Source organism: Gossypium hirsutum, chromosome A04 (assembly GCF_007990345.1).
Source record: "Gossypium hirsutum isolate 1008001.06 chromosome A04, Gossypium_hirsutum_v2.1, whole genome shotgun sequence".
In the NCBI taxonomy this organism is placed as follows: Eukaryota; Viridiplantae; Streptophyta; class Magnoliopsida; order Malvales; family Malvaceae; genus Gossypium; species Gossypium hirsutum.
The window spans coordinates 6,798,846-6,820,172 of record NC_053427.1 but is presented as its reverse complement, the minus strand read 5'-3'; the positions used below and the strand labels follow the sequence as shown (position 1 = coordinate 6,820,172).

The window sequence follows — 21,327 nt, the reverse complement described above, 5'->3', positions numbered from 1 at the left end:
TTTAAGGCAAATATTGATGACGATGCAGAGAAAGCAGAGTTCTGGCTTGAAAATTCTATCCGGGTATTTGATGAATTATCTTGTACACCTAAAGAATGTTTGAAATGTGCTATATCTTTGTTGAGGGATTCAGCTTATAATTGGTGGAAGACTTTGATTTCGGTGGTACCGAAAGAGATGGTAACCTGGGAATTCTTTCAAGAAGAGTTTCGAAAGAAATATATTAGTGAAAGATTTATTGATCAGAAACGTAAAGAGTTTCTTGACTAAAGCAAGGTAATATGACAGTCACAGAATATGAAAGAGAGTTTGTTCGATTGAATAAGTATGCCAGAGAATATGTTCTTACAGAGGCCAAGATGTGCCGACGATTTGAAGACGGGCTCAACGAAGACATCAAGGTATTTGTTGGGATCCTTGAACTAAAAGAAATGGTGGTCCTTGTCAATCGAGCTTGCAAGGCTGAAGAACTACTTAAGGAAAAGAAAAAGGTCGAATCTGAGACACGAAATTGGAAGAAAAGACCAATGAGTAATGTACCCTCACAACAACCCGGAAAGCCAAGAAATATGAATCCTCGTTCCCAAGTTTTAGCTGGGCAATCATATAGGAATTCTAAGAAGCAAAATGTAGGTCCTAAGGCCCAGACTACTTCGGCAACCAGTGTAGGGAACTTGAGATTTGTTAAACCCAAGTGCCAGTAGTGTGGTAGAAATCATTATGGTCCATGCAGAGCAAATGAATGTTTTCGATGTGGTTCTCCGGATCATTTTATTAGAGACTGCCCAGAAAGAGCTGAGAAAGAAAAATTTCAGTATACAAAAGCAAGTGGTGCGGATTCGAAGGGAATGTATCCAAGAAAAGCTGGGAATGAAGCAAGCAGTAAGAATGTAGCCAGAGATGCAGCAGTTAGATCTGAAGGTAGGGCTCCGGCTAGAACTTATGCTATTAAAGCGCGTGAAGATGCTTCATCACCCGATGTGATTACTGGTATATTTTCTCTTTATGATGTTAATGTTAATGCTTTGGTTGATCCTGGTTCTACTCATTCATATGTATGCATGAAACTGGTGTCTAGTATGAATATACCTGTTGAGAACACAGAATTTATGATTAGAGTGTCGAATCTACTAGGCAAATGTGTGATAGTTGATAAAGTATGCAAGAAATGCCCTTTAATGATTCGGGGTCATTACTTTCCGGCCGACTTGATGTTGTTGCCGTTTGATGAATTTGATATTATTTTGGGTATAGATTGGTTGACATTGCATGATGCTATAGTAAATTGCAAAGAAAAGGTTATAGAATTAAAGTGGGAAAATGGTGAAACTCTGCAGGTTGAATCAAATAAATCAGAGGCATTGTCTAGTGTGATTTCTTCAATGTCGGCTCAAAGATATTTTAGAAAGGGTTATGAAGCTTATTTGGCGTATGTAATTAATACAAAAGAAGTTGAAAAGAAAGTTGAATTAGTGCCGGTTGTGTGTGAATTTGCGGATGTATTTCCAGAAGAATTGTCGGGTTTGCCTCCAGTCAGGGCAGTAGAATTTGGTATTGATTTGATATCGGGAATAGTTCTGACCTCGATTGCTCCATATAGAATGGTACCAGCAGAGTTGAAAGAATTAAAGTCGCAGTTGCAAGAGTTGACTGATAAAGGTTTTGTGAGACCAAGTTTTTCACCTTGGGGTGCTCCCGTGTTATTTATGAAAAAGAAGGATGGTTCTATGAGATTGTGTGTTGACTATCGGCAATTAAACAAGGTGACAATCAAGAACAAGTATCCGTTGCCAAGAATTGATGATTTATTTGATCAGCTAAAACGAGCGACATGGTTTTCAAAGGTTGACTTGAGATCTGGATACTATCAGCTGTGAGTAAAAGAGTCGGATGTGCCTAAAACTGCTTTTAGAACAAGGTACGGTCATTATGAATTTTTAGTTATGCCATTCGGGTTGACAAACTCTCCTGCTGTGTTTATGGATTTGATGAATCGCATATTTCGGCCATACTTGGACAAATTTGTTGTGGTGTTTATTGATGATATTTTAATTTATTCAAAAGATAAGACAGAGCATGCTGAGCATTTGAGGATAGTTTTGCAAACTCTAAGAAATAAGCAGCTGTATGCTAAGTTTACTAAAAGTGAAATTTTGGCTCCGGGAAGTTGGATTTTTGGGTCATATTGTTTCAGGTGATGGTATACGGGTTGATCCTAGTAAAATTTCAGCCATTGTTGATTGGAAACCAGCGAAAAATGTAACCGAAGTTAGAAGTTTCTTGGGGCTAGCTGGGTATTATCGGCGGTTTGTAAATGGATTTTCTATAATTGCTGCTCCTATGACTAGACTACTCCGAAAGAATGTTAAATTTGAATGGACGGAAGAATGTCAATAGAGTTTTGAAGAATTGAAAAAGTTATTAACAGAGGCACCAGTGTTAGTACAACCCGAATCAGGTAAAGAATTTGTGGTGTATAGTGATGATTCTCTAAATGGTTTAGAGTGTGTACTCATGCAAGAAGGAAAAGTGGTGGCTTATGCTTCGAGGCAGTTAAAACCTCATGAGAGGAATTATCCTACTCACGATTTGGAATTGGCTGCGGTGGTGCTTGCTTTGAAGATTTGGCGACATTATTTGTATGGTGAAAAGTGCCGGGTATATACTGACCACAAAAGTCTTAAGTACTTGATGTTACAAAAAGACTTGAATTTGAGACAACGAAGATGGTTGGAGTTGTTGAAAGATTACGAGCTTGTTATTGACTACCATCCGGGAAAAGCGAATGTGGTTCCCGATGTTTTAAGCAGAAAGTTGTTATTTGTTTTGAGAGCTATGAATACTCAGTTAAAGATATCAGGTGATGGTTCAATTCTAGCAGAGATAAGAGCAAGACCGATGTTTTTACAAGAGATTTCTGAAGCTCAGAAAAATGATAAAGATTTGCTAGCCAAGAGAAAACAGTGTGAAGCTGATATGGGATCAGATTTCAGAATCGATTTTGATGGTTGTTTGATGTTTAAAAATCGGATTTGTGTACCGAAAAATGATGAGTTGATTCAAAGGATTTTGTATGAAGCACATAATGGTTGTTTGGCGGTTCATCCGGGCAGTACGAAAATGTATAATGACTTGAAGAAAATGTACTGGTGGAGTGGAATGAAAAGAGATATTTCCGAGTTTGTATCAAAGTGCTTAGTTTGTCAACAAGTGAAAGCTGAACACCAAGTACCTTCGGGATTACTCCAGCCTATCATGGTTCCTGAATGGAAATGGGATCGAATTACCATGGATTTTATATCAAGGTTGCCGTTAACTCCGGGGAAGAAAAATGCCATCTGGGTAATAGTTGACAGACTGACTAAATCGGCTCATTTTATTCCGGTACGTACGGATTATTCTCTTAATAAGTTGGCTGAATTGTATATCCGTGAGATTGTTAGACTTCATGGAATACCTTTGTCAATCATTTCGGATAGAGATCCGAGATTTACTTCACGGTTTTGGCAAAAGTTGCAAGAGGCATTAGGTACAAAGTTAAATTTCAGCACTGTCTTTCATCCACAAACTGATGGACAATCAGAGAGAGTAATTCAGATTCTTGAAGACATGCTCAGATGTTGCGTATTGGAATTTTAAGGTAGTTGGGAAAGGTACTTACCGTTGGTAGAATTTGCTTATAACAATAGTTATCAGACGAGTTTGAAGACGGCACTTTATGAAGCATTGTATGGTCGTAAATGTCGGATGCCATTGTATTGGACTGAACTCAGGGAAAATCAGATTTATGGAGTTGATTTAATAAAAGAAACCGAAGAAAAGGTGAAAGTGATTCCAGATTGTTTGAAAGCTGCTTCAGATAAACAGAAATCTTATGCGGATTTGAAACGAAGGGAAATCGAGTTTCAAGTTGGTGATAAGGTATTTTTAAAAGTGTCTCCATGGAAGAAAGTCCTTAGATTTGGCCGGAAAGGCAAGTTAAGTCTGCGTTTTATTGGACCATATGAAATAATTGAAAAAGTTAGACCGGTAGCATATCGGCTAGCATTACCACCTGAATTAGAAAAGATCCATAATGTGTTCCACGTATCTATGTTACGTCGGTATCGTTCGGATCCTTCACATATAATTTCACCGACAGAAATTGAACTACGACCGGATATGACTTACGAAGAAGAACCGATTAAGATTTTAGCTCAAGAGGTCAAGAAACTAAGAAATAAAAGTGTCGCTCTCGTGAAAGTATTGTGGCAAAAGCACGGGGTAGAAGAGACTACATGGGAACCTGAAGAAACTATGAGAAACCAATACCCACACTTGTTTACCGGTAAGATTTTCGAGGACGAAAATCCTTAAAGGGGGGAGAGTTGTAATATCCCGAATTAAGGCCTAATCGGAATAGTGGTTTTGTGACCACAAATCAGAGATAGAAATAATTATTTTATAATTATTTTGAGGTTTATGATATGATTGAATAATTGTGTGAAAATTTCGTGAAGAAATTTTTGGCATAACGAGTTTAATTTAAAGTTAGGGACTAAATCGAATAAGTTGCAAAACTTGCATTCTAGAAGTTTTTAGTATGAAATTGCTTTGAAATATTAATTAGGAGGTCTTAAATGGTAATTTGACCAATATTAAGTTCATGGACAAAATTAGGACATGGAAGGAATTTTTGAAAAGTTTAGTAGTAAGGGCATTTTGGTCATTTGGATATTAAATGAAATAAAAATAGGAAAAATAACCCAAAATGATCATCTTCTCCATATTGTTCTGCCGATTTTTGCTCTCCTCCATAGTTTGGGTTTCTTCAATTTTCAAACTTTATAGTAAGTGATTTCAAGCTCCGTTTTTAATGATTTTTATGTTTTTGAAATCCTGGTAGCTCGATTTGGCTTATGTTAACAATAATTCAACCTATGGTTCATATTTGGAAAAATACCCATAGGTGAAATTTGTGTATTTTGGTGTTTTATGAAAGAATATGAGGTTTTAAATTTTGTTAGACAACTTGTGCTACTCAGTTTTGAGTAAAAACGAGTAAAAAGGCTTAATCGGTAAAAATATTTAGTAGTCATAAATACATGTTAGAGTGAGAATTTGATGTTTCCATAGAAGGGAAAAATGATTAGAATGTCATAAAACATGATAATAAGGGATGAAGTTAAATTCTTGAGCCTAGGGGCAAAAGTGTAATTATGCAAAAGTTTAGGGGCAAAATGGTAATTTTGCCAAAGTTCGTATTAAGGACTATTTTAATGAATGTATGTATTAAATAAGATTAATTTGGTATTATAGATCAAGAGAAACGAGATTCAAGTCGTGATTGAGGGAAAAACAAAGTTTACGAGGAATAGGCTCGATTGTTAAAAATTTTGTACCGAGGTAAGTTCATGTGTAAATAAGGTAGCATAATTGTTATTTTTAAGTTATTGATGTTAAATATATGATATGCTGATTTTTATCATGAAATAGATGCTTTGTGGTTATTTTCGAATAAAATGCAAATTAAGTGTATTATTTGTTAAATATAAAGTGCTACCGAGTATTGGTTTCGGTATTTTACGGAAGATGGCAAGGAGATGTGTTCGAGGAAAATCCCGTTTGAACCTTAGGAATAGATTAGGATACAAGTGACATGTCACTAGGATGGTTGAACATCCGAACTCGTTGAGTTGAGTCCGAGTTCGTGAGATGTAACTAGGCATCCAAACTCGTTGAGTTGAGTCCGAGTTCACTTATGGATGCGAACGCCCGAGCTCATTGAGTTGAGTCCGAGTTCACTTATGGGCGGGTTACATGGTAGCTTGGCTACAAATATGGCACTTATGTGCAAATTATCCATGTATCCGAGTTATATTCCGATGTGTTCAACGGGTAAAATTTCTAGTTAAATGGAAGAACACTTAAGATGCAGGTGACGTATTGGTAAGTATTGTGAAATGGACACTTTGGACAGGTATGTACTTAACCTTCGGGTTGAAAATAGATACAACAACAATAAGGTGGTAAGATGATTAATGATGTTTAGAAATGTGATATATGTTTTGGTGATACCATGCTAAGGTTGTTTGGTATAATTGTATTGTTATGTTACTTGTTATTTGCATATGACTTACTAAGCATTTATGCTTACTCCCTCCTTTTCATTCACTGTAGTTTTGAAAAAGTTGGCTTAGAAATCGGGACAGGTCGAAGGTTCGATCACACTATCCGAAGGACTCTTTTTGGTAAATGGCTTGTAAAACTTAAGTATGGCATGTATAGCAATACACCTACTTTGTGTAAATAATTTTGTGATATGGCCATGATTTGGTTGAGAAAATGCTTAATAATGATAAGTCATGGAAAATGCTAAGTTAGATCATGTTTGATGTCATGGAAGTTTAATAAGTTATCTAGATCATAAAAACTCATGAAAAGATGAAATTTGCCATAAACAGAATATTGCAGCAACACTGACATGAGTTTGAAAATTTATTAAAAATCATAGAAATTGAATTTGGTGATGGATTAAATATGACATTGAAGCCTAGTATGTCTAGTTTCATATAAAACAAATGAAACAAGCAAAGGAATTATATGTTATAAGATATTTGAATTTTAGTGAAACAGGGCCAGAGTGATTTCTGGATCCCCTGTTCCAACTTTAGAAATTTATCATAAATTGTACAAAAATAATTAGGTGGTGTATTTTATATTCTTGGAATCCTTATTGAGTCTAGTTTTGGAATAAATAAACTTCATAGTCATATAAACTTTTCAGAGAGAGAAATATGGTTTGTATTAAACAGAGGTCAGTCCAGTCAAGTCCTGAAACAGGGGTAACTTTAACTAATAAACTGTATTAATTGGCCCAACCAAAAATTTTAGAAAAAAATTAGTAAATAGATATATGAGTCTAGATTTAATGAAAATTTACGGATATTGATTTCAAGTTTTGTAACTCGAGATATGATTTTTCTTGTAACTGTGACGCAGGTAGCTAGAAAGCTGTGAATGTAGAAATAAATGATTCGAAGTTCTTAATTCGATAAATTATGTTCGGTAACACCTCAAGCTTGACTCCGGCGACAGTCTCGGGCGTGGGGGCGTTACACATAATGCACATTTAGCATTTTTATTTACTTCATGATACATTCGGCCTTGGCATAATTTCATTAAAAATCCCTATTAGCCACTTCAGAAATCAATTATATCATCTACTTAATATTTCATAACTTATCATGCTAGCCGAATATTATTTATTCAAGTTCTCATTCGGCCATAGCACACACAACATGTTAGCCGATTTTTCCACTTAACATCTAATGCACATATATGCTCATTTGTCTAGCTCAACTTCACCTATCTATCATTACTCATAAAAAGAACATGAAACAACAACCATTTCCTTCAATTCAATTCATGACCGAATGTTCACAACACAACAATTTTCAAAATTTAAACATGGGTTAACTAAGCAATGCTTTGACCATGCTAATTTCGCAAGAATATCAAGAAAATACGTGGAACATACCTTTGAATCATGCTAAGTAAATGACCGAATGTGCTTGAGCTTTTTCCTCTCTTTTTCTCTTAATTTCGGCTATGAAGAACAAAGATGAACAAGCTTTGTCCTTTTCATCATTTTGTTATTTTATTTATCTTTATTTTATAATATAAAGCCATTAAATATTATAATGTTAATTTAAAATGCATATATTGTTTATCATCACCATTTTGGCCGGCCACTACAAATTAAAGTGGGAAATTTGACATGTAAGTCCACCTATTTTAAACCATAAAATATTTGGCCACTACAAATTAACCTATCACATTTTCAAAATTTCTCACATAAGTACTATTTAATAATTTCACATACAAATGACAAAATCAAAGGATGAAATTTTCACACATGCACTTTCACATAATAAGCATAGAATATAACATTTAATTATTTTTGTGACTCAGTTTTGTGGTCCCGAAACTACTTTCCGACTAGGGTCAAATTAGGGCTGTCACACCTGATAGGGGTGTGGCAAATTCAACTTGGTTGAGTTCATTTTCAAATTATTTTGTAGTTCATTGGACACATTTCTTTTCTAACCATTGTCCGATTGTAGTAGATACAGTAAGGCAAAGAAGTTGGTAGCGAAGAGGTCGATATAATTTCTGTTTCGATGCTAATTGGTGCTTTAAGGGTTCTTATGAGGAAAAAAATATGTCAATTCTGGTCTTCATCTATGGATGCTTTGCCTTTAAAATTAATTAGGTTGGGAAGAAAGCTGAGATATTAGAGCCATTTGGTAAAAAAGAATAGAGTGATTTCATAAGAGAATTTCATAAGATAATTTAGTGAAAAATGTAAAGGAGTTGTAAAGGATCAATTAATAAACTAACTGTTAAGTCTGACTCCTATTTCAGTCAAATTTGATAAATAATCTTCCAGTTAAACTCTGTTTATTTGTTTCAATCAAACTCTGATTAGTCTATATTATTTTATTATTATTTGACTTATGAATTTAGCCTATAAATAGGCTCTTTTGCAACCTTACAACATACATCCATTAGAGATTAGAACTCATAACACATTTAGAAAATTTTGTGTTTACGTTTTGAGGGTTATTTGTTTTCAAGTTTTTAGGGTTTAATTTTTATCTCCATCTTTTTGCAATTATAGTAAAATTATTATTGCCCGTAATTTTTTATCCTATTTGGAGGAGTTTTTTTCACGTTAAATTTGTGTGTTCAATTTTTAAAGTTCTTTCACTATTTTTACTTATTCGTTGCTTAATCGGGTCGATCCCCAACACTAACATTCGACAATGATAATTCATAGGTAAATGTAATTAATGAGGTCATGATTTAACCCTTGGAGAATGAACATAGATATAATGGTCTTAGAACTAATAGAGAAAATAGTGATAGTTGACTCAAAGAAGAATTAAAGAGTATAAAGTTTCATAATTAAAATTAAGGAAGTGAAGACTCTTGAAGAGACAAAGGATGCACTTTGGTCGAAAGTAATTACTAGAAAATTGAAAAAAAAAAGTGCAAACATAGGAGAGAGTTGCAATCACCATTTAGAATATGTGAGAAATACATGAACAACTCTCTTATTGATTTTGATATTGTAAGAGAATTTTGTACACAAATGTAAAGGAGGCATAGAGTGCCAATTAGTATCCTAGCATTATATAGTGACAATTCACAAGCTTATTTACTTTAAGTGGCTTAAATTGTTTAAGTACCAATGCAACCAATGAGATTATGATGGAACCTTTGAAGAACGAAAATAGATATGAACTTAAAATTAACAGAGCTAAATAGTGATGGGCTAACTTGAATAAATAAAGAGGATAAGGGTGCATAATTAAAAATAAGGAAAGTTGAAACTGTTGAAGAAAAGGATTCTCTTTAGTCAAAAGTGACTATTAACAAGTTGAGAAAGGAAAAGAAAGAGTAAACGGAGGAGAGTAGCTATCCCCAAGTGAGAAATAAATAAATAAGTCTTTTTGATCCTGAATTTCAACCTGAAGGAGAATATATTGCAAAAAAGCAAAAGAGGTGAGGAGGACAAGAGGTGGGAAGGATCATTTGTTGTTTTTCATAAGTGGCCGCCCCTTTCCAGTTATCTACGAGGCCAAGCGGTGGAAGGCAATTTATTCAAAGACGATACCAGTCCACCAACACAACACGGGAGAAGATTAAACAAAAAGTGTTTGGCTTCCGTCACTCTTGTTTTTTCCCCTTTAATTTTTGTTTACAGCAGAGCACATTCGTTAGCAAGAAACAATATGTGGTTCCGTTCAGCTGGGCGTTGACCATTGTAAGTAGATCTAGTATTGTGCTTTACCTCATTCACAGCCATCACCAAAATATGAACCCTAACCTCCATAAATTGTTTCTTTTGTTTTGCATTTTAACAGAGTGCGTTTGTGGTACAGTAGCAAGGAATTTGGTGATTACTGTTTTCTGGGTTTTCTCTTTTGGCCGTCTCAAGATCTCCTATTAATCTTCTCAAGGCCAGGTACTCCTGCAATCCCTATGTTTTGTTTTTTTGTGTGTGTGTGTGTTTTTTTAAGCATCCTCATTTTTAATAAAATTTTAACTTTTTTTTAAAAATATTTAAGGGTAAACTATAGAATCAGTAAATGTTTTACTCGCTTAACTGTTCATTTTAGTCACTAATTTAGATAACTTTTATTTTGGTCACTCGTGTTTTAGACCGTTTTTATTTTGGTTTGATTAGTATAATAACATATTTAGTTCTCAATATTTACACATTCTATCAATTGATACTAATTCTAAATAATTCAATAAATTTAACTCTCCACTAGAGGTGAAACTAAATTTTTTTTAAAGGAGTTGAAATTAAATTATAATTTTTACGATAGTAAAAATATAATTTTTAAAGGATTAAATCAAAATTTTATCATTTTTAGGGGGTCAAAGTACAATTTTTTTTTTACTAATTTAAAATTTTAAAAACTTTAAAGAGCTTCCATTTTAAGGGGGTTGGGACCCCTGCGAGCCCCCTAGATTCGCCTCTGCTTTCCATATTTATAAATTTTATTAATTTAATCCTTAAACACATCATTAAATATAAATTATATATTATGAAAGAGTACAAAATATAATATTATTTATATAAATATAAATAATATTATGTATGTTTATATTTAGTTATAATTATAAGGCTTAAATATACATTTAGCCCATCGAACTCGACACATTTTCTCAAGTTAATACTTATTTTTTGTCCTAAGTTGGTACTCAAATATAATTATATTTATATTTAATTATATGTGTTAAATTGATAGAAGTTGTAAATATTGAGGATTAAATTTATTAAATTGTTTAGAATTAGGATCAAACTGATAGAACGTGTAAGTATTGAAGACTAAATGTGTTATTATACTAATTAGAAAAAGACTACACTATCACTTCCGTTAACCATTTAACTGAAGAGTGACCAAAATAGAAACAATCTAAAACATAAGTGACCAAAATAGAAATAATGTAATACGTTAGTGACTAAATTGAAAATTTTTATCATTTGATGACCGAAACAGAAACATGCTAATAATTAAGTTACTAATTCAATTTTAGCCGGAAATTAATGTTAAAAATTAAAATAAATAAATAACCTCATTTACTATTTTTTTATTTTTATATTTGTATATGTAATTGATTGAGTTGGTAGCTTTTTTTTACAATATAATCATTTAATTATTAATAAATTATTCTGAAAAGATACAATTTAATCACAAATGTTTTTAAAATTTACTCTATGCTGTTAAAGTGTCTAAAGTGCTGCTGTGGAGTGCTTTTTCTACATGTGTACACACCAAGTGGATTTAAAATAAGCATATAATTTTCTTTTTTTATATTTTTTCCATTTTTTAAAAAATATTAGTAAAGTGACTTGAAAACAATGTTAGAAATATTAGTGATTAAATTCTAACATTTCACAGTTTAGTGACCAAAACGAAAAGTTATTAATAATTAAATGATTAACCTTTAATTCCTTGAAGATATTACTTACCTAGAAACTAAAATGAGTTAGTTACTATTACTAAAAAAATTAAAGAGTTTAATATTTTTTTAATTAAAAAATGAAATTAATAAAGAATTTATTAGCAACAATATCAATACCTATTAAGTGAGACTCAATCAACTATTTGAAGTGTTTTTTTAATACTACCTTCGATAATCTTTTTCTTTGTTGGCGTAAACAAGCATACAAAACTAAAATTGAATATGTTAGCAAATCTCCTAGTTCCTAAAGACTAACAGAATGCTTTGCCAGCTTCCTTGCCAGTGTTAGACAAGTACCTCCTAAAACTAATAGACACTTTTTTATTCAGTTTATTAATATCATCAACTAATGGTCCAAACTGCCGATGAAAAGAAGTTTCATCTTCCTTGAATGCTTTTCTCTCTCCTTTTTTTTTTTCTGTTTATTTTCTTATACAATATCGGGAGAGATGGAATAATACCATTTGAATCATGTCAAATTGGTGTTTAGTAAGTGCTTTAACAATCATTCCATATAAGTCGGAAACTCTCGCTTATATTTAATTCTTAAATAACCAATACTTTAACTATCACTTCATACAAGTCAAAACTCCCGTTTATATTTAATCCTTGAATAACCAATGCTTTAATTACTACTCTATACAAGTTAAAACTATAATTTTAATTCTTGAATAACCAATTGTCTTTTTTCCCTATTTTTTAATGGTAATTAAAATAAATAAAATAAAACATCAACATAAATTAGTTGATTTATGGACTGTCAGTTATATTTTAAAAGATATATGTTATAAATAAAAAAAGCAATGGAGAATGGAGAATTGATGATTTAAAATTTATCAATAATAAATTTTTTATTAATGTAAATATTAAAAAAATTAGTAGAAAAAAATTAGTCAGTATTTAATTTAATGAAAATTTACAGTTAAGAAATTTTACTTTAAGAATGACTAATTTTGTTGATAACAAAAATAATTAACATTCCATTTCAATAGAAAAAAATGATTGAATAATTAATTTTAGAAAATTTAAAGGGTAAATATATTGTTCACTATTTATTAATATTTTATTTTAATAAAAGAACTTTCAACTCAATATAAGAGTGCATTTGGTCGGGAAACAATATTTGAAAAATAATTTTTAGAAAATTACTTGATTTTCTGGAGAAGCTAATATTTCTGGCTGTTGGATGATTGTACGTAAAATATTTTTGTTATTTAACATATTTTCTTGAAAATATTTTCGGTGAAACAAACATATATTTACAAACATACATTTTTATCTTTAGATTTTTTAGAGTTTATTTTTAATTTTATAAAATTATGTTTTGCAATGTTTTGTGTATATGTATTCCAATGCTTTTTTTTTTTTGTAAATATATCGAATTAAATTTTGGATAAATTACACTATTAGTTACTAAACTATGAATAAGTTTTCGATTTGGTAACTTAACTAAAAATTTAGAAAAATAAAATTTTGAAAATGGTCTTTAATAAGTATGGAAAATAAAGAAAATTATCATTCAATAGAATCCAATAACAAATTAAAATATAACAAAATGAAAAAAAAAATGGTTAGATCATTACATGCTTTCTTAGTGTTTCTTGAAACCAAATTAATAATATTGTAATACCTCTTACTCATCCCGATGGTTGATACGGGCAAGAGACATTATCAAAACATTTTCGGTACAAAAATCAATACTTTATTTAATTTATTTATTTCACGTAAGTGTTAATACAAAATAATTAACATTTTATTTTAATAAAGAAAACATTGAAAATAAAAATTTTATCAACTATAATTTATTTGGACTTTAATATTAATGGTAATATACTTTACTTTATTAACAGTTTGTTTTAATTAAAAATATAAGATTGAATAAAATAATTTTAGGGTAAACTATAAGAATAGTCACTCAATTATTAATTTTTTTGATTTAGTCACTCAACTTTTTAAAATTAAATATTTTAGTCACTCTTCTATTAGTTGTTGTTAACTAAATAACCAAAGTACAATGTGTGTTTCTATTGGCCTAATAACAAATTTACAATATTAATTTGATTCTAAATCTAAAAAATTTAATAAATTTAGCCTTAAATGTTTACAAAAGTTTTCATTTTAGTTCTGATTTAAAAATTTAATAAATTTATCTCTCAATATTTACAAAATTTGTTAATTTAATTCTAATTCTAAAAAAATCCAAAAGAAAAAGTAAAAAAAATTGATAAAAATTATTAAAATGATTTAAAAATCTATAAATACAAATAATTATAAATAAAAATCAATATATATTAAAAAAAGGAAAAATATATCAAATGACCCTAAGCTTTTCCTTCGAATAAATTTGGGTTTGCCATCAACTCGCTGATAGGAGTTAGGTCACTCAAAGGTTAGCTTTACCAAAACCTTGGAATCCAAAACACAATAAATCACAAACTTAAGATCAACTTAGATAAATATGGGGAAAAAGAACTAATATTCCCATAGTTTTCCAAGTACTTTAAAGGAAGAGAGGATCATGCCAAAGCTAAAATTTGTAGAATGAAAAGAGATGTAAATAATTATATTAATAGAGAGCATTAGGTCTAAAGGAAATTGTAGAATGAAAAAAAGATGTTTATAGTTATATTGATAGAATAGGTAAGCATTCTAAAATTTTGATAACTAAAATAATAAATTTTGTAAAAATTGAGGGTTAAATTTAATGAATTTTTTTATATTTAGGATTAAATTGATAGAATCTATAAATGTTGAAAGGCTAAATATTTTATTAGGCAAATGGGAAAAGCCCATGTTAAACTAAGTCAAATAACATGTGACTGATTAAAATATTTAATTTTGAAAAGTTGAGTGACTGAATTGAAAAAATTAATAGTTGGCTGACCAAAATAAACCAAGTGCATAGTTAGGTGACTACTCTTGTAATTTAACCATAATTCTTTTTTAAAAAAATTAAGGGAAAAAATGTCATTTGTTATTTGTAGTTTTAGAATTAGATCCACTTAAAACTAAAGTGGACAATATTTTACTATGAGATGTGATGTGATTGTTCACCTCATCCCTCAACTATGTAATTGGAGGTTTGATTCTCACTCATGGGAACCAAGCACATTTTATGATGAATCGCTTACGTTTTCGGAAAGCACTCGTGAGGGATTAATCGCTTCTACCGGCGAATATTTTAGATCGATATGATAAAGATATCAGATTGATTCAAAATTACATGCATGATGAGTTCAAATATTTTGATAAATTCAATGATTGAACTATTAAAATATTAATAGTAAAAAAAATTGTTGTGGAAGTGTTTAAAAACACTTTTGTAAGTCCAACCCTTTCCTATTTACATAGATTATTACATTAAATTAAATACTTACATTTTATTATGAAATATTGTAATATTTTAGTTTTAAATAATTCTCATGGAAAAAATTAAAATAGAAAAAAGTTGTATATATTTATCAACTATTTGATATGCCAATGCATTCATTCTTCAACGAATTAATTAATATCTGGACTTGATGCAGGGACGTCATGGTGGTGGTGACGCCAGTGACGAGATCAATTTTAGCTAAAGTGGTTAAAGGCGCCATCGTCAGACCATTTTCCAGGCCCCTGAATTACCACATAAATTTCAATAAATATATGCGAGAATTCGAGGTAGCTAAAGAAGAGTTGCTAGCCCGGAAGGCAGATATTGAAGCTCAATTGCAAGAACAGCTTCGTTATGTGGGAGGAAGATCAACGAGTGAAGTTGAAATTTGGCTAAGAACAGTACGGGATGTTATTAATGACGCACAACATGTTGCGAATGAGGCCGAGAAAGGGAAATATCTGTTGCGTTCTAACGTAGGGAAGCATTTTGTACAAATAACTCTTAAAATGAAGGAATTGTGCGCAAAAGGTGGTTTGTTTGACAGCTTGGTGGTTGCCTCAACTGATATTGTAGGTCACTTTCGTGTAATAGAGGAAATTAACAAGTATTTGATAGAGCAGGAAGTTGGAATGGTTGGAGTGTGGGGGGTGGGCGGAATTGGGAAAACCACCATAATGAATCATGTTTACGATAAATTGCAGGAAGAAACTAAATTTAGTAAAATGATTTGGATAACGGTATCCCAAAGTCCTGATATCCGTAAGCTACAGAAGGACATTGCACACACAATGAGTAATGACTTGTCAGATGATGAGACCACAATTGAACGTGCAGCAAAGATACGTGAAGACTTGAGGAGAACAGGGAGCTACCTAATAATACTTGATGATGTATGGCAGGGTTTTTCTCTTGAGGATGTTGGAATCCCTGTGCCATCTGCAGATAATGGGTGCAAGATAGTATTGACAACGCGTGAAAGAAAGGTTGTTCAAAAGATGGGTTGCAAGGAAGTCAAAGTGGCGCGACTTTCTGAGGATGAGGCCTCCCAGTTATTCTTAAGCCAAGTTGGAGAAGATGTGTTGTCGGCTGATCCAACCATGCGACCAATTATGAAAGATGTAGTTGAGAGATGCTATGGTCTTCCGCTTACAATTGTTACAGTAGCTATTGCAATGAAAGGAGTACATGATCCTCTCCGTTGGAGGAATGCATTAAACCGGTTGAAAAAAAGAAGAGATGTGCTGAAAATCAGTTATGATCATCTAGAAAAACCAGATAAATCTTGTTTCTTACACAGTGCACTATATCCTGGAGACTATGGAATCCCAAAAGAGGAGATAATTGAATATTGGATAGAAGGACTTCCAGATGAAATGGAGAGCAGAGAAGAAATGAATAGCAGAGAAGAAACGAAGAGTAAGGGCAATGCTTGTTTGGAAAGGATTTTAGACAGTAGCTTGCTACAAGGGACCAATGGCAAGAACATTGTAATGATGCGCGAAATTGTGAGAGGTATGGCACTGTCTTTGATACCAAAAGATCGTAGGTTTTTTGTGAAAGCTGGTATGAAATTGAATGAGCTACCAAATGAACTAGAACTAGAAGAGGCTGTAGATATGGAGAAGGTTTCCCTGATGGAAAATTTCATATCAAAAATACCTCCAAAAATGTCTCCAAAGAGTAAAAAGCTCACAACATTGTTATTGTCAGGTAACTCCTTGGAAGAAATTCCTGAAGCTTTCTTCCGCCATATGCATGCACTCAAATATCTTGATCTTTCAAGAAATCCTATAAAAAGTCTGCCAAATTCCATCTCCAATTTGAAGAATCTGACAGCATTACTACTTTCAGAATGCGAAAATTTAGAGGAGTTGCCATCTCTATCAAAACTTGTAGATTTAAAGAAGTTGAACCTTGAAAAGACAAGAATCAAAGAGGTTCCTCAAGGTATGGAATGCTTGGTAAAGCTATGGTATCTCAATCTTAGATTCATCTCGTGTTTAGAAGAGATCCCGCGAGGTCTTTTGCCGAATCTCCAAGGTCTTCAACACTTGGCAATTCATCCAACACTGTCGAGACCAGAGGAGATAATGGAATTGAACAAGTTGGAAACTTTTGAAGGTAGGTTTGCTGATCTGCAAGACCTAAGCAAATATGTTGACTTTCTTTGGAAACAAAGTAAAAGGACCATCAAGTACTTCATTTTGGTGGGCAAGACTGTTGAGTATAAGTTACATTCTTGTACCAACTCTGTCACAGTAAAAGATTGTAACACCGAAGGCAGTTGTGTGCTTCCTTGGAATGTTGAGGAATTCGTAATTGAGAAGTGCAATGACTTGAGCAGCTTAAACGGAGTTTCTGGACTGCAAGAGGCAACCCTTTTGAGAAAATGCAGAATTGAGGAATGTGAAGGGCTGGAGTCTGTTTTTTCCTCTAGGTGTCCACAACTTGAAAGCCTTGAGTCCCTAGTTCTTCGACATTTGAAGAATCTGAATGTCCTAGTTGCGTATCCAGAGCCACTCCTCCATGCCTTTTCCTCTCTTAAAGTACTTTTCTTATTTAAATGTCCCAAAATAAAGATTTTGTTCACAACTAAGCTGCCGCCGCGGCAACATCTCACCAACTTGGAACAAGTCATTATTTGGGGTTGTGATCAAATGGAGCAAATAATAGAAGAAGAAGAAGAAGAAGAAATCCTTAGCGATACCACTGAATTTACGTTTCCAAAATTAAAGGAACTGGAATTATGGCATCTACCAGAATTGAAGAGCATTTGCAGCAGAGAGAGAGTAATGCTGTGTAAATCTCTCCAAAAGCTAGAGATATGGAATTGTCCCAAGTTAAAGAGGATTCCTCTGAAGCTGGATATTTCCTCTGACAATGGCAAAGTATTTCACCATCATCCTCTAAAAGAAATCAAGATGAAACCAAATGAATGGAAATCCATCGAGTGGGATCATCCCAAGGCTAAAGACGCCCTTTCTTCATTAGTGAAGATCATGTAGCAGTCTCATATACTGGAGTCAATGATCCAAGGCAAGCCCTGTCATCTCCCTTATAATTTAAGTGGTTCCAACTTGTTTTCTTCTATTTTACATTTGCCATTTATGTTGTTTTCAGCTTTTCATAACTCTCTACATCACTGCCATCCGAAGGAAATTCCATGCCTGAGTGGGAAACAGGATTCTTGAACAACAACAAAAAGACAAAAGAAAAGGAAAGTTGCATGGCTTGAACCATGACTATGGATTGCATTGATCATCTTCTATATTGTAATTTCTTTTATCATCCCAACTTTAGTCTTTAATGCTAGTTTGTAATTGTCTGGAAACCCCCCCCCGTTTTTTTTTTTTTTGTTAAGCTCTATTCGTTCCCTGGAAAGGGTCCTTTATGTTGTAGCATCTGAACAAGAAATTATGCTTCTGTTTGTACAATTGTTTTCAATTTTTGTATGCCCCTTGATTTCTTTCGCAAAAAGTACATAAATTTAGAAATGTTCTTATATCGATGTCATATTTGGGGGCTCTTTATTTGGTATAGTGATTTACATAGTCCTCCAATTTTAAAAAATGGTCATTTTAATCATTCATTTATATTTTTTGTCCATTTAAATTTTTTGTCTCTTCAAATTTATATCTTTTTGTTAAATCACTCCAAATTAGATGAAAAATTAACAAGTGTTAACTTTATTAATATGAACATACACTTGGATTAATTATTATAATGTTTCGGGTTTAAGGCTACATATCCATGAAAATTATGGTCTGGTTGGGCGTCCTTCATGAACGAACCAAAAAATGTGATGGTTTAGATAGCCGTGCAATATGCATTATAAATTGCTTTCTTCTTCTTCTTCTTCCAAATGCTACCATGGCCTCACATGCATACTTGATATTTTGAATAAACCATGTATACCCGCCTAGCTCTTCCCCACCTTGACTTTGACATGCATTATTTTGCATGTTTTTCATGTGATTTAAGTGTTTTTTTAATGCAAGTTTAAATTTTGTTGCATTATGAAATTCAAGACATTTTTCCCCTCATGGTGCCGTGCGTCTTTTTTGAGCTAGCCTAACGCTTTATTTGTTTGCATATATGACTTGTGACAACGTTTGAGACGAATTCCTTACCCTGCGAGCTTCCATGCATCTTGTTTTAGTGTCAGAATAGCTCATATATCAGAAGTGTAATATTAATATATGTCATATTTTAGAATCGGAGTCGGAAAAAATATAATTTTTGGAAACTTTGAGGCATATTCTCGATTGGTATAGGTAGAGAATTGAATCATAAAATTATGGTTTTATATTCTACTCCATGAGATCTTTACAACGGTATATCATATGCTTAAAATGGTTGAGTGATGAATGAGAAATTGATGCTCAAAATAAGCTACTTGTGAATTTTGTTGAAAAAAAATGAAAAACATTAGTCCCACATTGATTAGGAGTAGAGTGTGGAACTTGTATATATGTGTAAACCAACTTAATAGCTATTTAATAAATAAGCTAATGTGGGTTGGGGACATAAATGTAACGACCCGAACTTTAAGGTTATTAGAAAAGTGTATTAGAAAAGTTTAATTGAATATAATGTGAAAGATTAAATTGAATATAATGTGAAAGTTTAGTTTTAAAGTAATAGAAAATAAAAGGATCAAAATGGCAATTAAGCCATACCCGTGAAATGAGGCGGTGAATGGAAGAAAAATCAAGATTTTTCTTGAATTATGTATATTATTAAATTATTAAATATATATGTATATATATATATATAAAAGAAAAACAAGTGTATAAAAATTATTGGTACAAGTGTTAAATAAATATTTGTTATTAAATAGATTTTTGTTATAGTTATTATTGTCATTATATATATATATAAAAGAAACAAAAGAATAAAAAGAGGAAAGAAACAGAATAGCAGGGGACGAAACAGAGAAGGGAGAAAGGAAGAAAAGAAAAAGGGAAAAATAAGGTTTTAAAGGTTCCAAGTTAATTTGGTAAGTCAATTTAGCCCCTTTTCTTATGATTTTTGAGTTTTTGGAATCCTAGAGATAAATACTACTTGTTTTAAGTAGAAATTTTGAAAGTCATTAGATTTCTAAGTATGGTTCATGTTGAATAAAATGATGGAATTGGGGGTTTATTTGATAGAAATTTTGATTGGAATTGAATAAAGGATTGAATCGTAAACTAAGCTATAAGTTTTGAGTTTTAGGGGACGTTACAAATTGTTGGTATCAGAGCTATTCAGGTTTAGTCGATTCTCGAACTAAATCAAGCTCAGAATTGAGTCCAGAGGTACATGCCATAATTGAGTCGAAATTGAGTCGGGATCAGATGCTGATATCTTTGTTTGGTACTATTTTATTGAACACCCCTACCCGTATCCGTCGCCGGAATAGAGTACGAGGCATTATCGAGAAGCATGAAACACTTACAGATAATTTAAATACATTTTCATAACAATTTGTTTCAATTTCATACTATTTCATATTTAAGCTTTATTCACTAAAGTATTTGAAATATCATCTTTATGCAAATAGCACACATGAGGTACATAATTCCGTAATTATGAATGAACACATTATCAAACATATTCCATGTTTTTTTTATATATATATAATAGTTTCATATTTTCATGTATCAATTACCATCACTTCCTCATATTTCAGACAAATACGTGTAACAATTCATAAATATGCAATTCATTAACTCTTCCTACCAATCACGATTTAAATTGCCAAATCACTTATTGAGCCCAATTTCAATGTTCACTAAAATCTATCATATAAATTTTGATGTACGTATTGTCATTATATATATATATAAAAGAAACAAAAGAATAAAAAGAGGAAAGAAACAGAATAGCAGGGGACGAAACAGAGAAGGGAGAAAGGAAGAAAAGAAAAAGGGAAAAATAAGGTTTTAAAGGTTCCAAGTTAATTTGGTAAGTCAATTTAGCCCCTTTTCTTATGGTTTTTGAGTTTTTGGAATCCTAGAGATAAATACTACTTGTTTTAAGTAGAAATTTTGAAAGTCATTAGATTTCTAAGTATGGTTCATGTTGAATAAAATGATGGAATTGGGGGTTTATTTGATAGAAATTTTGATTGGAATTGAATAAAGGATTGAATCGTAAACTAAGCTATAAGTTTTGAGTTTTAGGGGACGTTACAATAAATTTCAACATTTAGTAAAATTTGCTTTTTTTTTTAATTTGATGTTTTAAATTTAGATATGGTGTTTTTTTATATTTCTATTTATATTTGTTCGCAAACGTTTTTTGTTCAACAAAAAGTAGAGCATCCAAATATTTTAGAGATCATATATCATAAGTAAATTGCTTCAGGCATCTCATATATCGGTTTAAAACATCGACATATAACTTATATCAAAATGAAACATTAAGGCATCTCATATATTAGT

At 31.9% G+C, this 21,327-nt stretch overlaps 1 protein-coding gene across 2 annotated transcripts; it reads left to right on the top strand.

Annotated features, from left to right (window-relative positions):
• The first annotated feature begins 9,326 nt into the window (after positions 1-9,326).
• Positions 9,327-18,399, top strand: LOC107948658 (probable disease resistance protein At4g27220). Of its 2 annotated transcripts, none has more exons than XM_016883280.2 (4): positions 9,327-9,811; positions 9,912-10,012; positions 15,051-17,935; positions 18,020-18,399. In XM_016883280.2, exon 3 carries the CDS (start codon positions 15,058-15,060, stop codon positions 17,902-17,904), a length of 2,847 nt encoding a protein of 948 aa, XP_016738769.1. In that variant the 5' UTR covers positions 9,327-9,811; positions 9,912-10,012; positions 15,051-15,057; the 3' UTR covers positions 17,905-17,935; positions 18,020-18,399. The 2 variants fall into 2 exon arrangements, with proteins under 2 accessions (XP_016738769.1, XP_016738770.1); XM_016883281.2 differs by having other exon boundaries at positions 9,381-9,811; positions 9,930-10,012.
• Positions 18,400-21,327: the final 2,928 nt, after the last annotated feature.